Source organism: Zalophus californianus, chromosome 8 (genome assembly GCF_009762305.2).
Source record: "Zalophus californianus isolate mZalCal1 chromosome 8, mZalCal1.pri.v2, whole genome shotgun sequence".
Lineage (NCBI taxonomy): Eukaryota > Metazoa > Chordata > Mammalia > Carnivora > Otariidae > Zalophus > Zalophus californianus.
This window is the reverse complement of record NC_045602.1, coordinates 49,052,383-49,069,857: the sequence shown is the minus strand read 5'-3', so window position 1 is coordinate 49,069,857 and position 17,475 is coordinate 49,052,383. Positions and strand designations below refer to the sequence as shown.

Below are 17,475 nucleotides of genomic sequence, written 5' to 3'. Positions count from 1 at the left end.
CGCGTAAAGGGTGGAGCCACGCGGCCACAGGGGGCGTGGCCCCCAGCGCGCGCGGGAAAGGGGCCGGCGCCGCATGCGCGCGCACAGTCGGCGGCCGCGCGCAGCACGCTCGGGGCCCGGATGGCGGCGGCGGCGGCGGCGGCTGGAAGCGGAACGCCCCGGGAGGAGGAGGGGCCCAGTGGGGAGACGGCGGCTCCGCAGCCCCAAGCCCCGACGAGTGTGCCCGGGGCTCGTCTCTCGAGGCTGCCTTTAGCGCGAGTGAAGGCTTTGGTGAAGGCGGACCCCGACGTGACCCTCGCGGGACAGGAAGCCATCTTCATTCTGGCACGAGCCGCGGTGCGGCGGGAGCGTCAGGGCCACCCGGGGTTGCGGGGCGGAGAGGTGGCGAGGGGCAGGGCCTCAGGAACCTTCCGGGAGGCGGGCCGTAGCGGCGACGGGGGTGGCTTGGGGACGGGGCAAGCGAGGGAGGAGGAGGGCCTGGACTGGGTGTGCGTAGCGTAAGGAGGTGAGTGAGGTTCCGGGCGGGATTCTGAGACGTAAGTGTAGGAGAGAAGACTGGGAGCAAGAGTCACATACCTGCAGTAGTTTTGTTTGTTAACACCTGCCTCGTCGTAAGGGCTTTGGACAACAACTTTAAGTGGTATTTCGAGTGTCTAACGTAACTTGTAGGAGTGTCAAGTGAATGAGTGGGGTGGATTTACAAGTGAGGGATGAGGGACGTGTCATGGACTACCGGGGTAGGCGGAAAGGGAATAATAGGCCCTCATGAAATCCAGGACTGAGCACGTCTGTAGAGCACCCCTCACTCCCCTCCCATCACTCAAATAGCGCTCACAAGAATTGTGCTAGAACCTATTGATTCAATTCTCCTTGCTCGCCTCACAGGAACTGTTTGTGGAGACCATTGCAAAAGATGCCTACTGCTGTGCTCAACAAGGAAAGAGGAAAACCCTCCAGAGGAGAGATTTGGGTAGAATGTCACTGTGGTATTCGGTACCTGGGGGCAAAGAAGGGAGGGCTGGGGGAGGCTTCCCTCTCACTGGGGGAGAAGCCACCTCTGTAAGGTGAGAGGTGCTACAGGGTCTCTCCCTATGTTTTCTGTTGGACTGGCACAGTGATAGAAAATCCTAACCTTTAGAGTCCCTATGCTTTGGGTGGCTGGAGAGGTGGTGGGGTAGGCAATGAAAGGAGTCAAAGCTGACTAGACCCCTTTATACCTTTTGCCATGTTGTACCAGTCTTGACACTTCTTTTTCATCCAGAAACTGGGGGTTTAATTTCTGCCTCTTTAGTTGGTAACCCTTGCGCATGTGTAGGCTTTTGTATACCTTAATCCCACTTTCCCTTCTATTTTGCTACGCTCTCCTTTGATGACTTTCAGAGCAAAAAGGTTGTCTCCACTGAACAGGGTTTACCTAGAGTTTTCCTACTTTTGTAGAGAGACAGCTGCTATGTAAGATTTGGTGGTGGAGTAGAAATGGATCTCATGACAGCAGGGGACAAAGTTTATATAAATGCCCTTATTTGCATAAAATGTCATGCCCTTTATTATGTGAGTTGTGGTTTTTTAAAGGGGTTGATGTCCAAATGACCAGACTTAGTCAGATGTCCTTTTACTCTGTGTTTCAGATAATGCAATAGAAGCTGTGGATGAATTTGCTTTTCTGGAAGGTGAGTTCTCTGTCAATGGGTAATCATTTCCACCTGTCTATCCCATGCTAATGATATGAGTTCAGAACCTTATAAAACTGCTATTTGGTTCTTAGGGATAATTCTTTCTCCCTACTTTCTATTAAGTTGGGAAAAACTAATATGTTAAATCTAGTGAGATTTAGCAATTCTAATTCTCTTGGGTAACTAGAACTTTTTCTTGAAAATTGCTGATTATAAAAAAATGAGAGGGAATATATAAAGATCCTAGTGGGGTTAGGTGGATGGAGAAGTTTGTTTCCTACTTTGATCTCCATTCCCCTCATATAATGCTATATAATCTTCCCCTCATCATAATGCTAGAGATCAGAAGCAATTGCCAACATTTAAAGTGTTGCTTCTTGTTCTTTTTTCTTCTTCAACAGTCTGTATAAGGTGATTATTTTGCCACTGGGAGATTGTGTACTTGCCTGTGTCTGTCTGTTCTTAAGAATTTTGCATTAACTTGTGTACTAAGTCTGTCATTGAAGTAGAAAATACTTGAGATACCTTATTTTAGCTGTCTTCTCTTGGATGGTATCTATTTCTCCAATAATTCCTAAATCCGGTCAGCTTATTTTTCCCTGCACATATTCTGATTGAATATGAGACAACCATGCGCTTTCCGTTCATTCTCACCTTTACAATACCAGAGTGTTCACATTATCTCCTTCAAGCATCATTACCTTCAGAAATCCTTTCTGGATGTATTTATTTCACTATTTTTCTCTTTTGTTCTGTATATCAGCCTAGGCTTCTCACCCTTTCGATACATTTTTTTTTTTTAATGTGTTTTAAGATACATTCCCATGGCTAGCTTCAAGTCTAGATTATTGAGTATTCTTTCAATTTGTAGATCTTTCTTAATCCTTTTTTTCTGTTTATTCATTTTTCTTAAAAACAACTTGTTAATTGCCTACCTGAGGAAGCAACTTCTTGTGACTGACTTCCTATCAGTTCTCCAAATATGTTCGGAGCCTACTTTACCTGCTCATCTTTAATTACCAACTTTTCAAAGAGTATATAATCAGACTTGTATTTTAAAGACTTAACACTACAGACCTGTGGACAATGAATTGGGAGGTGCCAGGAATAGAAGTGGAGAGATCTTATGTATTTTCTACTCTGGTCTCCACCATGGCATAGTACTTAGCTTAGATTTTTGATAAATGGTCCCTAAGTGGTGGCCGTATTCATTTTCATCTTTTGATCCAGTAATCTCAGTAATTGCATTCCTCTGCTCTGCCTACATTAGTAGACCTGAATTTTGGCCATTTTAGCAATTGTGGATTCAGTCAGTATTATATTTTGTACCTGGTAAAATGTTCTCATGTCCTTAGATATATATGCTCTAAGTAGAAAATTATTTTTTCTTTTTTAATCAAGGCAGTATCCATGCTTGAAAATCAGCTCTCTAATGGCTTACAATGAAATGCAGCTCCTGCTCCACACTCCTGTTGTTTGTGTTTAGCTTTTCAGGTGTTTACTTACATTTCTAAATAATATGCTTCATCCTTGATTTTTCAACTGCAGATGTTATCTGTTAACTTCCAGCTGTGATAAATGAAGATTTAGGTAACCTAACTCCATAAATCCCTCCATTCTGATTTTTGGGAAGTTATATCATTATTTTTAGTTCCTTTGTTACCTTTACAGTTTACGTAACATACTAAAATATCTATTTTGGGGCATCTGGGTGGCTCAGATGGTTAAACGTCTGCCTTTGGCTTAGGTCATGATCCCAGGGTCCTGGGATTGAGCCCTGCATCGGGCTCCATGCTAGGCGGGGAGCCTGCTTCTCCCTCTGCCTCTCTCTGATTCTCATGAATAAATAAATAAAACATTTAAAAAAATATCTATTTTTTTTGGTTAACTCCCCACTTTGGAAGGTATGACTATTAGTGGAACCATCCTTTCCCATTTTTTTTTTTAAAGATTTTATTTATTTATTCATGAGAGAGAGAGAGAGAGGCAGGCAGAGGCAGAGGGAGAAGCAGCTCCCCGTAGAGCAGATCCTGACGTGGGGCTCGATCCCAGGACCCCGGAATCATGACCTGAGCTGAAGGCAGATGCTTAACCGACTGAGCCACCAGGCGCCCCTCCTTTCCCATTTTTTAACCCACTTCTAGCTTTTACTTGGTGTCATCCATACTTGTACTTTGACATTGTGAAGACTGGTAACATATCTTGTTATCCTAGTTAAAATCTCCCATGCTTTACTTATCGGTTGAGTGTAGTAGTTGAAAAACAGTACTGTGAATAATTCTCCAAACATGGAGAACTTCCTCTACCTCTTCTGTTCTTTAATCTCTCATACAGGTGCCTCCCCTGTAGGCAACTGTTATTAGTCTCTTGTGTAATTTTCTGGATATTTTATGCAGATGAGTTTATGTATATTTTTTTCTAAGCCTTTCCTTAGGAACACAGATAACAAATATAAAGTCAATAAATAATAAAATGAACACCATTGCAACCACCAGCTAGGTCAAGAGATACAATAGTGTCAGCCTCCAGAAACTCCATATATATTTTTTTCTTCATCGTAGATCTTTCCATCCTCTTTCCTGACATAACAGTATCTTGACTTTTTGGTAATTACTTGATTTTCTTTATAGTTTTACCGCATAAGCATGCATCCTTAAACAGTAGGATTTGGTTTTATATTTTTTTGAATTTTCTAAAAATGTAACCAGACTGTATGCATTCATCGGTCATCTTCTGTCCTGGGGCTGTTTTCTTTTGTTAACACATTTATGAGATCCACCTGTGTGGTTGCACATATCTCTTGTTTTCTGTGCTGTATGGCATACCATTGTGTGACAGTATTACAACTGAACCATTTTAATGTGGGTATTTGGATAACTTTTCTTTCTGTTACAAGCAGTGCGCTATTGATGCTTTGTCTTCAGCTTGCCTTCTGCTCCCTCGTCACTGTGAACATTCTTACACATATTTCTCTAGGGATGTGTGTATATGTGTGTGGGTAAAATTACTGGGACATAGGATATGTATATCTCCCTCTTTTGCAGATATTGCTGAACTTCCTACATACCTGATTCACATTTCTACCTAGAGTGTATGATAATTCGCATTGCTCCTCATTCTCACCAACACTTGGTATTTGATTTTTGCCAATCTGGTAGAGATGTTAATGGTAATTGCATCGTACTTTTATTTTGCATTGCCCTGATTACTGGTGACATCTTTTCATATGCATGTCCATTTTCTGAGGTGGGGTGGTGTCTTATTTTTGTCCTGGTTATTTTGTCTTTTTCCATACCAATTTATAACTGTATGTATCTGTGATTATATGTGTGTGTGTGTGTGTGTGTGTGTATGCTTTTTATTTTTTATTTTTTCTGAATGTGAATCTTTTTCATCATATGGGAAGCAGATATCTTTTCCTGGTTTATGACTTGTCTTTTCACCCTTTAGGGTACCTTTTGATAAACCAGTTCTCAGTTAAAGGTAGTCAAATGTGTTAATTTTTTTTTATAGGTAATGCTATTTGTTTCCTGTTTAAGACTTTTTTTCCCTACACCAAGGTCATGAAGTCATTCTCCTATATGCTAAAATTTTTATACTTTTCTTATCTTTCCTAAAACCACAGTTGACTTTTTTGTGTATCGGACTGAGGTAAAGGTCTAATTTTTTTCTTATTATTTAGATAGCTACTTTTCCATATAATTTTCTCTGCCATGCTACTTTTGTGATAGATCAAGGCTGTTCCTCGATTTTCTGTTCACCTGTTGATCCGTTGTGTCTATTACCATGTCCGTACCACCCTGTATCAATTATGGTAGCTTTATCTGAAAGAACAGATCTTCCTACCTTGTTCTTTAAGTGTCTTGGCTATTTTTGATTCTTTGCATTTTCATGTATATTTTAGAATCTGCTTGCAAAATTCCACAGAAAAAGGATATTGATTGTGATTGCACTGAATCTATAGATTACTTAGGGGGAGAAACAATATATTTATAATAGTGAGTTTTTCAGTACATGAACATAGTATATTTCTCCATTTATTTAGATCTTTAATGTTTTTTTAAATAAAGTTTTTTTATTTTATAGGAAGAAATCTTGACATATTTTGTTAGATGCTTTCCTCTAAGTAATTAATTTGGATGCTCTTGTTATTGGCATCTTTCTAAGAAAAAATTAATTTTCATATGTTGCTAGTATATAGAAATATAACTGGTTTTATATCTTATTTTGTACCTAGCATCTTGCTCAACGCTAATTCTAATTTGTGTTGATTCTTTCGGATTTCCGTAGTTACATAGTAATACCCACTAATAGTGGCAATTTTGTGAAGTTTTCCCAATCCTTATCTTTTTCTTTTTTCTTTCCTTTTTTCTCGGCCAGATTTTCCAGTGTAGTGTTGAATAGATGTGCTGATAGCAGTCATCTTGATTTCAAAGGGAAAGCTTTCAGTGTGTCCCCATTAATTATACTTAACTCTGTGTTTTTTTGTAGATTGATTTTAACAGATTGCAAATGCTGTATCACTGGTTTTAAATTTTATTTATTTATGAAGATTTTATTTCAGAGCGAGAAAGTGTGCGCATGTGTGTGCATGCATGAGCGTGGGGGAGGGGCAGATGGCGAGGGAAAGCCAAACTCCCTGCTGAGCAGGGAGCCTGATGCGGGCTGGATCCCAGGACCCTGAAATCATGACCTGAGCGGAAGACAGCCACTTAACTGACTGAGCCACCCACGTGCCCCTGTATCACTGTTTTTAAAGAGAGATTGGCATTTTTTTTCCTATTGAATGTGAACCTCACAAATTAGTTGGAGAGTGTGTGTACCCTTTTTATGTGTTCTCTAGAAAACTTTGTAAGATTGGAAATATTTCTTATTTGTTTTTTTTTAGTTTAAATTTTTTTTAAAGATTTTATTATTTGAGAGAGCGTGTGCACGAGAGTGAGTGAGTGGGGTGAGGGGCAGAGGGAGAAGCAGATGCGGGGCTCCATCCCAGGACCCTGGGATCATGACCTGACCTGAAGGCAGACGCTTAACCCACTGAGCCACCCAGACGCCCCGTTATTTATTTGAATGGTAGAATTCACCAATGAAGTCATCTTGGCTAGAATTTTCCTTATGGGAAGATTTCTGATTAAATTTTTTTGGGTGATGCTGGAATCATTTTGGGTTTATTTTATTTTTTGAAGCAGTCCTGTCCTGTTTCCCCCTCGAATTATAGTTTTTCTAGGAATTTTACATTTATCTAAATTTTCAAATTTGTTGGCATGAAGTTCTTCATAGTATAGCTGACCCTTGAACAGCACAGGTTTTTTTTTTTTTTTTTTTTTAAATTTATTATTATTATTTTTTTAGTAATCTCTGCACCCACTATGGGACTCAAAATCATGAGCCCAAGATCAGGAGTGCACGCTCTTCTGCCTGAGCCAGCCAGGTGCCCCAAGGGGGCATTTTTTTTTTTTTTTTAAGTAGGCTCCATGCCCATTGTGGGGCTAAGTCGCATGCCTGGGGAGCCTGGGTGGCTTAGTCTGTTACGCGTCGGGACTCTTGATTTCAGCTCAGGTCATGATCTCAGGGTTGTAAGATCTGAGCTCTGCATGAAGCTCTCTGCTCAGCAGCTCTTCTGCTTGAGATTCCTCCCTCTCCCACTCACATGCACGCTCTTTCTCTTTCTAAATAAATAAAATTCTTAAAAAGAAAAAAAGACTTGCATACCCTACTGACTGAGCCAGCCAGGTGCCCCAAACCACACAGGTTTGAACTGTGTGGGTATGTGGGGATTTTTTACAGTATAGCACTAAATGTATTTTTTTCCCTTATTTTCTTAATAACATTTTCTTTTTTCTAGGTTACTTTATTGTAATAATACAGTATATAATACCCATAACATACAAAATATGTGCTAATCAGCTATGTTATTGGTAAGACTTTTGGTCAACAGTAGGCTACTAGTAGTTAAGTATTTGAGACTTTTTATAAGTTAACCATTGTTACTTCTGGTAGTGCTTTTTGCCTTAAAGACTATTTTGTCTAATACTTCTAAAATTTTCCAGCTTTCTTTGTTAGTATTTGCATGGTATGTATTTTTTTTTATCTTTTTATTTTTACTTTTCCATATCTGTAAACAATATAATTGCGTTATTTTTTAAAATTTAGGCTGACAGTCTTTTTCTTTAACTGGAGCATTAGTTCATTTATGTTTAATGCAATTAGTGGTATATATGGGTTTAAATCTGCCATCTTTGTGCTTCCTATTTGTCCTATTTTATGTTTTATTTTTTTTTCAATTTTTTGCCCTTTCTAAGTCAATTTATTATTTCATTTTTTACCTCAAGAACTTACATACTTTATTCTTTTAATTGTTACTGTACAAGTTACTGTATGCATCCTTATTTTATCAGAGCCTAAAGATAGTACCATTATCTTGTCCTCAAGAAAATAAGATCTTAGAACTACTGTCTGTACAAGGCCCTCTTTCCCAAACATGCTATTATTGTCAGGCATTGTTGTTTTGTTTTTGTCAATTCACGTAGGGCATTGTTACTGCTGTATTATACAGGCAAAGATAGATGAATTTATCCACATATTTATATCTTTGCCTTTATATTTCTGCTTCTCCATTTGTGATCATTTTCTTTCTTTCTGAAGTAAATCCTTTAGAACTCCTTTAGTATGGGTCTCCTTTAGTATGGGTTTTTTGGAGGGTGGTGGTGGTGAAAAAGCCTTTATTTTCATTGTTGAGGGTATCTTGCTGAATATAGAATTTTAGGTGGAAAGTTATTTATCATGTTGAAGCTCTCATTCTACTGTTTTTTGGCTTCCATTGTTTCTGATGAGAAATCACTGTTACTCTGTTAATCTTTTGAAGCTAATTTGTCCTCTTTTGGTTACTTTGAAGATTTTATATTTGTCTTTGATTTTTCTTTAGTTTCAGTTGGATGTATCTACGTGCAGATTTCCCTCTCTGGTCTGCTTCTTAAATCTATGGATGATGTCTTTTATCTGTTCTGGAGAAGTCTCAGTCTTTTCAGATAATGGCTCTGCTTTGTTCTTTCTCTCCTTTCTCATTAGGATTCCCATTAAATGTATATTAAACCTCAATCATTATTTTGCCTCTCCATGCTTCTGTGTAGTTTTTTTCTGATCTCCCAGCTTACTGATTCTTTCTCTGGTGGTCTTGTATCCTTAAACTTTTCTGTTGATTTTTTAGTTTGTTTTGTTTCTGTATCTTCAGTTCTGTGAATTCCATTTGCTTATTTTTCAAATCTACTTTGTCACTTGTTATTGTATTCGCTCTAGATGTTTTGCAGCTTGTATTTTATTTCTTTAAACAAAGTAAGTGCAGTTGTTTTATAGTCTCTGTCCAGTCTAATATCCACAGCCTTTTGAGGCTGACTTTTTTTTTTTTTTTTGTGCCTGACTTGTTCCTGTTGATATTGTTTCATGGTCTTTTTTCCTCTTTATGCCTAGTTACCTTGGTGTATTGGTCATTGTACTTGAAAAAATTATTTGTTGGATAATTAGAGGCCTGTGTGATGAAACATTTCTCCAAAGATTTTCATTTGCTGCTGCAAGGTACCTAGGGGAATGTGTAAATTCAGGATCTCCTTAGTCCTAATCCAAGACTTGAGGATTCTTGGCTCACTGTGGTAATTAATATATGTGAACCCTGCCTGCAAGTCTGTAAGGGGGCTGATTTAATTCTAGTCTAGCTTTACTCTGGGGGGTATAGCCTTTTGGGATTACAGCTTTTTAAAAAATTCAACCTTTTCACTTGGGCAGAGTCAGATTTGACTCAGCCAGAATTTCTCAGTTCTGTCTTTTGGACTGGCAATGACCTCAGGGCAAAAGCAGATTTGGAGGCTGGGTTTACTTTGTGTTCTTGCTTTCTCTAGATCTTGGATTTCACTTTTATTGATGCCTCTTCAGTGCTTGGAGGATTTTTTTTAAAAAAATATTTCAGTCAGCTTTATCATTTGATCTCAGCTGGAATTTGCCTTTATCAAAAGAAGCAGCTGATTCTTTTTTTTTTAACTTAGAGTTATTTTTGCTTTGTTTTCTTATATGTTCTTTTCTCTGAATTATCTGTTTTCTAGGTTTGTTTTTTTAAATAAATTTTAGTTTTTCCTTGCATTTTGCAGTTTTTCATTCTGTTTAGAAATGAGGGAGTACGAAGGCTGTTTGGAAGCTGTGTATACGAAGGTGGTTTCTGCTTGGCACTTTTACTTTAGGGTGGGCAGAGGTGGGATCAGATGTTTTACTGGGGCCCCGAAAGCCTTACTGTGGGGAGCTGGCATTTTCAGAGGCTTTCTCTAGTTCTTCAGATAATTTATTTAGTTTATTGGAAGAGAGCCCTCTGATTTTTTTCCATTTAGCTTTAAGTGTTTTGTCTTCTGGTAACGCTCCAGGCTGGAAGGGTTATAGGGAAGTGGGGCCAACTGTTTCTCACGTGGACCCTCAGGTCATTAACCCTTTCTAGCCTGTGCTTCTTTTGTCGTTCCCGGTGTCTGTGTGGAGACTGTCCATGAGTCTCTTGGGCAGGTGGGCTCCCACCTCTGCTGCTCCTTCTGGTTCTAGGCTTATGTTTTTTCCTGCTCTTTTATAAACATACTTCAATCAGATTTCTGTTATTCAGCTTTTTGTTGAAATCTCTTAACTGCTGATGGGCCCCATTCTCTGTTTAAAACCTTATTTCCTTTTGAATGGAATCTTGGATGGGAGGACATAAACTTGTGGGCTCAGTTCCCCCATCTTGAACTGGAAATTTATCAAAAGATTATAAACTTTTTGCTTAGAAAACTTACCTCATTTATTTTGTATCACGCTTTGTCTGGAATCTCCAAATACTCAACTAACACGGCAACCTCTTTGCCCTTTCCCTACTTCTAATTCTAACTCTCTGGACCAGTATGCTTAATTCCCAGCTGCCCAGTTTCTGTAGTGACATGTTTATCCTCTGAGATCTTTTGGATGGATATGCCTCAAAATGAGTATTTCAGTCTTAGAGATGTGCCAGTACCAGTGCAGCTTCCACTTGAACTTTGCCTGGTCTATTACACTCATCCAGTTCTTGAGGCACTTTGCTTTACATATTGCTCTTTGTTTTTTTTTTTTTTAGGAACATTGGATTGATGGCTGAGCTCAGCAGTTTTGTGAGCTTTCACCTGCATCCTTTGGCCAGCCCTTCTGCAGGCCTCAGCTTTGAAGAACAGACTATTTGGAATATTGTACTCACATGCTTTTCCTGTTCTACCTTCACCTAAGCCGGGATAAGCAGAGATCTCACCTATTAGCTTTTCTCTACAAGGTCTTCCACTACTGTGTCTTCCATTTCAGGCTTGGATGCAGCCTCTGTGGAGGCAGAGGAAAAGAAAATAATTTGTGTAGGTTGCTTAATGAATGATGAGGACTATAATAAAGGTCTCTGATCAATTTCAACCTAGTGTGTTTTATAATCTTGCCTTTGTTCTTGCCATGATGACTGGAGAGCCAGCATGTGCAGCCACAGACCTTCTGATCTTTCTTGCCATCTGTTTTAAACCTCAGTCCTTTGATTTATTTGCTTTCATTTGCTTTTTTCCAATATGTCACCAGAATGTGATTTCAGAACTTATGGGATATCACTTAAGGTCTTCAGAAGTTTAAATAAATGTGATCCTAGATTTAAAACCAGTTAAATTTTAATAGCTTTATTGAGATACAATGCACATAGTATACAATTCACCCATTTAGAATGTACCTTTCAGTAGTTTTTAGTATATTCACAGATACGTGCAGCTATCACCACAATCAATTTTAAAATATCTCCATATTAGTGGAGTCATAAGATAAGTGGTATTTTGTATCTGGTGTCTTTCACTTAGGTAATGTTTTCAAGGTTTGTTTTTGTTACAGCGTGTAGCAATATCCATTCCTTTGTTTTTTAAATTGTGGCAAAATATATGTAACCTAACATTTCCTGTTTTAATTATTTTTAAGTGTATAGTTCTGTGGCATTAAGTACATTCACATTGTGCAACCATCACCATCGTCCATCTCTGGAACATTTTTTTTTTTTTTAAGATTTATTTATTTGACAGAGACACAGCGAGAGCGGGAACACAAGCAGGGGGAGTAGGAGAGGGAGAAGCAGGCTTCCTGTGGAGCAGGGAGCCCGATGTGGGGCTCGATCCCAGGACCCTCGGATCATGACCTGAGCCAAAGGCAGACGCTTAACAACTGAGACACCCAGGCGCCCCAACTCTGGAACATTTTTCATCTTCTCAAACTGCAACTATAGCCATTAAACAGTAACTCCCTATTCTCCCCTCCCTTAGGTCCTGGCTAAATTTTGGTTTTTAAGGGAAGGTTTGGGTGATCTATCAGGAGGAAGGCAAAGTACTTGGAAAGTAGTAGTTACGGAGAGCAGCAGGAAACTGAAACACTTGACCATATTTCAGATTCATCTGTGGCACTTGTTTGAAATGCCCATTTCTGCACCTTACTACCCCAGGCCTAATAAATTAGAATCTCGGGGTGGAGTTCCAAGAATCTCTATTATAGTTTTTTCAAATAAATTCCCCAAGTCATTTCCTGCCCACCAGTGGTCCACAGACTACTGATCTACAGGAAGATGTAAATCTCCCTTCTAAGGGCAGGGGGCGGTAAAGTATGAATGTAGAATGTCTGGAATGGAGAGGAATTGAAGGAAAACCACCACCACCACTCTTTAAGAAGTAAGAGGGGAGTAATCAGATTTTGTAGGTCATCTGGTGAAGGTCCCACATCAAGGAAAGGACTAGGCACAGAACAGTGTGGAGAAAGATTCAAACCAAAGGAGGGCCTCAGTGAGACTATCTGTAAATCTGTTGAATCTACTCAATGTGATCTCTAGTTTATCAACACTCCTTGTCTGTACAGTCCTCACGATGCACAGTGCCTAGCTCATGGGTCCTTCATGCATGTCTGTTGAACTGATTCATCATTTATAAAGTAGCCATGTCATGGTAAGAAGTGGCCTTGGAATGCTGGCATAAAGCCTTCAGGTGGCCCAGGAGTCCAGAGGCTCCCGCATTCCTGGGCCATAACCAGCAGGGGGAAGCTGACTTCCTGAGCCCTTGGTGAAGGCAGCCACCCTTAGACCACCACTTACTGGATGTGTTCTGTTCTGCCAGATCAGGTTAAGGCTGTGACAACCTTAGGGATTAACTCTTGAGTTTCCTGAGAAATGACAATTACACTTTTCCTATGGATTGTGGCCCAGAAGCCTCCCAGATTCTTTCTAAGCAATGTGTCCATCATAAAACAGAATTCTCACTGCTCTTTCACTGCAGGTTACCTGAACTTCAGAAACGTGTTGTCCCTGTTTGCAAGATCTGGTGAAATGTAAAGGAAAACAAGTGTGAGGCTCTGCTCAGAAGCACAAGATCAAAGCCCTTTGCTCATATGATGTGCTCCAGTATGTGAGTGATGGTAGATCTCCCCAGGAATTTGGAAATAAGCTAGGAAGATTGCCCTCTGAAAGTGGAACCTCTAAGTCAAACATTTCAGAGGCTGAATTGCTCCCAGACTCAACTAGACCTGATCAAATATATGAAGAAGAATGTGCCAGTCAGTAGAGGGCACTGGTTAGTCGTGAAAGAAGAAGGAGTTCCAGAGACAAGTTGTTAGGTAGGGTAGCTTGAACCTTAGCCAGTGTTCAGAGTCCAGTGGTCCCATTGACCAGCTGTGTCAGCCTGTTCCATTCAGGTTCCTTCAAACACTGCAGTCCTATCCAACTCCCATTGTCCATGGGGTCACTGTGGGATCTGGGCTCCTTCCAACTTACTGCTTTGTCATTCCCTTCTATATTGTACTGTCCAAGAGAACTTCCTGTGATGATGGCAAAGTTCTACATTCACGCTGTAGCCACACGTGGCTGTAATGTGGTAGCTACCTGCAACATGTGGCTACTGAGCAGTTGAAATGTGGAACTAAACTTTTAATTTTACTTTAAAAATTTATTTTGTTTCAAGTTTTTGTTCAAATTATAATTAGTTAACACATAGTGTAATATTGGTTTCAGGAGTATACATCTTTAATTTTACTTCATGTAAATAGCCAGAAGTTTCAGCCACAGCATCTTCTCTCTGGAACTCTTGACTGTAGAAATGTGGGCACAATAACATTCCTAAGCCTCGGTGACAATAACGGTCATTACTCCATAAGGAGGGTCACAGAATAGTGCCAGTAAAGCCCTCAGCACTGTGTGGGGCACAGAGTATTGAGTCAACATTAGGCATTGTTACTACAGCTTTTGCCAACCCCAGTGTCCATCTCCAGCAATGCTACTGAGCAGTGAAGCCCTTTCTATTTGGAACATCACTCGCCTATTGTAACAAAAGCTCTAAATAAGAAATGCGGGCTCCTCCAAGCACACGTGAGGGAAATACCATAAATGGAGACGTGTCTCCACATCAGACACTGAGCTTCATTAATGAGAGTCTGCTTCCGAGAAAAAGGTTCATTTTGACGTGCTGACAATCTCAGGCTTCTTAGCCTGAGACATCCTCACTGAGTTTATTAATGTCAATGTGAAGGACCTCTTTGGAGATGCCAGGGAGCTTTTACTCAAGACAGAGCCAGGGAGCTTTTACTCAAGACAGACAACAAGCCCCTTTTGCTTTCCACTCCCTAATTGAGTCTAGTACAGTGAGTGGAGAAAGACATGCTTTTAAAAAGGTGTCTGTGCCCATCACTTCATGGTGTTTTCTTGAGGCGCTGCTCATTAGCACATCTCTACCCTATTAGAGATGATAAATAGAGACCGACCTGGTCTCCTCTGGGCAGGGATAGTTGTAGAAATCATCTATCCTTCTCTCAGGGATGCCACACCAGAATGGCACAAAGCAGAGATCAACGTTTGGCTTTTTAAATTACACTGAAGATAATGAACTTACTAAAGACTCTCAGTGCATTTTAAAGTAATGCGTCATTTCAGAGCAAGTAACCGAGAGACTGTATCTCAAAACAGCGGGCAATTGTATTGCTTATTTGCCTAGCTGCAAAAAGAAACTTTGTGCTTTTGGTGTTTTGAGGTAGTAAAATACTCACCAGGTGAATGCGGGCTGAAAATCTTAGGGATAATTTCAGGGTTCCTCCTCGTGCCACTGTTGCTGTATGGTTCAGCTAAAAACAAGAAACCAAGTTGTTTTTTCTCCTAATTGTCATTCTTAATTGTGAGTGACATGAATCACAGTGATTTCATGAAGCACTTTGTAAAAGTGAAAAGATCTGTAAGTCAGAATGTGTGTCCTTATAGAGAAAAATGTCAGACATAACCGAATTGGGGAGAGAAAATTCCCAAGAGCTCATTGTCATGGGAAACGCTCAAGCTCAGAGCATGAGCCATAGACTGTGGCCTAATAGCAGACACGTGGACACAGGACAAGAGGAAACCCTAAGCTGGGGTGGCACTGGGAGACAGGAGAGGAGAGCGAATATACCAGCAGGTGCCAGCAGATCGGTATTTGTGCTAATAAGGATGAGTGAGGGGCACCTGGGTGGCTCCGTCGTTAAGTGTCTGCCTTCGGCTCAGGTCATGATCCCAGGGTCCCGGGACCGAGGCCCACATCGGGCTCCCTGCTCAGCGGGAAGCCTGCTTCTCCCGCTCCCTCTACCCCTCCCCTCTGTTTGTGATCTCTCTCTCTCAGATAAATAAATAAAATCTTAAAAAAAACAAAGGATGAGTGAGGTATTGATGGTGGTGTGCCCTAAGGTTCACGAATGTCGCCTACAGGGCCCCGAGTAGCTGAACAGGCCTGCCCTCAGAGAATTTCACAAGGGGCTTCCTCTGCATTAAGCTTCTGGAAAGGGCTGAGATTTATCTGAGGTTTGATTTCATAGGTTTATATAATAGCTAGTGGTTTAGGAATGACGGTATAATCAGCCCTGAGGCAAGTGCCTACTAAGGCTGGCAGGGGGAGCCAGGAGTCACAAGCTGGGATAGATGGATGGATGGTCCTCCTCCAGGTGACACTAGGAAAACCCTGCCCAGTGTTCTGGAAGGTAAGAGGAGACTTTGCAGGAGTGCTCCGCTGACAGTAATAATTGTCACGGCTGATGTAAACTGGAGGGAAAATCCTAGGACTGATATGCCAAAGGCCAGGTCTGACCAGCTCTCCTGCTCGGAAGCCTCAGTAACTATTGGCCCTCAGGGTAAGGTCCGAGCTGCCGAAGCAGACTTTACAAGACCTTCACGAGGTCTTTGTGATCCACCTTGCTTGTCTGTCTGTGCTCATTTCTCCTCCCTGCCCTCCTTGTGCTCCAGCCACCGCATTTCCTGAGGGAGCCGTGGGCTCTGTGGCCCGGTGGGTGCTGTTCCCTCGGCCTGCTGTACATTGCTGCGCATCCTCTTCTTGTTTGCTGACCCCAAGTGTAACGGCTGGGAAACGTTTCCTGGCCTCCCTCTAGGTGATGTGGGCGCCCTTCCCTATGGCCCCCACAGGGCTCATCTCTCCCCATCTTAAGACTCATGACGCTGTGGAATCAGTGCTTGGTGCCCTGTCCGTGTCCCCATTAGACGGCCTGCTCCGTGAGGGGGGGGCGGGTCTGCCTGCTGCTCTGTTCTGGCCTTGGCGCCCCCACTCCGGCTGTGGTGTGAGACAGGTAAAAGATTTATTTGAAAAAAATTATGTTAAAATATTTATAGTTTAAAAAAGCAGTATGTAAATCTATGATTGCTGTAAAAAAAAAAAAAAAAGACCCGTAACAACACAGAAGATTGATTCAAAAGTGGCATTCCCTTTAGTCTAGCTCCACCATTAAGCTCCCAGCCCCGTAGGTGTCCACTGTGGCCCGTTTGCTATGCTCGCCTGCCAATTTTGTATGCATGCTCATGTTCACGCATATGTGATCTTAAGGCAAAAAAGGGGAAAAAAAACATACAATTTAGTATATATGTGACATATAGAATATATATATGGACACACACACCATTTATGCATGTGTGTGCGTGTGTGTGTAGTTAACATTCTAAGTTGCAAGCAACAGAAATAAACCTGGGTGGTTTTATTCTATTTTTTTTAAAGATTTTATTTATTTATTTGGCAGAGAGAGACACAGTGAGAGAGGGAACACAAGCAGGGGGAGTGGGAGAGGGAGAAGCAGACTCCCTGCTGAGCAGGGAGCCTGACATGGGGCTCTGGGGCTCGATCCCAGGGCCCTGGGATCATGACCTGAGCCGAAGGCAGATGCTTAACGACTGAGCCACCCAGGCGCCCAAACCTGGGTGATTTTAAACAGAAAAGGAATTTAACGTCAAGTAGCTCACAGAATCGGCAGTAGGCCGAAGAAGCAGGCTTGGAAAGTGGGAAGAATGGGAAGCTGGATGACTAGCATCACAGCCAGAGACCCCCGCAGGGCAGATCTGCTGGGGACACCGTGGCTGTCCCCTGAGCTGGGACTCCTCAGCGGGGCCCCATTGCCTCTGTCAGCCCTGCTGGAGCCGCCCCTGACCAACAAGAGCCTCCCCTCTCTGCTCTCTCATTCCTTCATTCTCTATGCAGAGGCCCTTGCTGAGCACTGGCTGGGGGCTTGTTGGGAGCCGGCCGCCGGCTGCAAAGGCCCTGGACCTACGGGTGTCTTGCACACTGACTCCTAGGGAGGTGGTCTCTGCCTCCTGCTAAGTCTGCTCCTCTCATGGTTTTTCTTCTAGTAGCTTTTGTTTTCTTTTACGGCTTAAGTTTTTGATCCATCTGGCATTTGGCCCATCGAGTGAAATGGGGAGCCTTCATTACTTCTTTTCCGGATGGCTACTCTGTTTAACAGATGCCATATAAAAAATAAT

General features: G+C 41.6%; 1 protein-coding gene across 2 annotated transcripts; it reads left to right on the top strand.

Annotated features, from left to right (window-relative positions):
• The first annotated feature begins 53 nt into the window (after positions 1-53).
• Positions 54-16,671, top strand: POLE4 (DNA polymerase epsilon 4, accessory subunit). Of its 2 annotated transcripts, none has more exons than XM_027623215.2 (4): positions 54-336; positions 886-970; positions 1,629-1,670; positions 10,789-11,108. In XM_027623215.2, the coding sequence occupies exons 1-4, from the start codon at positions 121-123 to the stop codon at positions 10,800-10,802; spliced, it is 357 nt and encodes a 118-aa protein (XP_027479016.1). In that variant the 5' UTR covers positions 54-120; the 3' UTR covers positions 10,803-11,108. The 2 variants fall into 2 exon arrangements, with proteins under 2 accessions (XP_027479016.1, XP_027479017.1); XM_027623216.2 differs by lacking the exon at positions 10,789-11,108 and adding an exon at positions 12,983-16,671 and having other exon boundaries at positions 55-336.
• The last annotated feature ends 804 nt before the right edge of the window (positions 16,672-17,475 follow it).

Excerpts from the sequence above, each read along its gene's own strand:
- POLE4 (XM_027623216.2), top strand. The coding sequence starts at position 121 with ATGGCGGCGGCGGCGGCGGCGGCTGGAAGCGGAACGCCCCGGGAGGAG. Across the intron at positions 971-1,628 it reads CCTCCAGAGGAGAGATTTGG|ATAATGCAATAGAAGCTGTG; the intron begins GTAGAATGTCAC and ends TCTGTGTTTCAG. Across the intron at positions 1,671-12,982 it reads TGAATTTGCTTTTCTGGAAG|GTTACCTGAACTTCAGAAAC; the intron begins GTGAGTTCTCTG and ends CTTTCACTGCAG.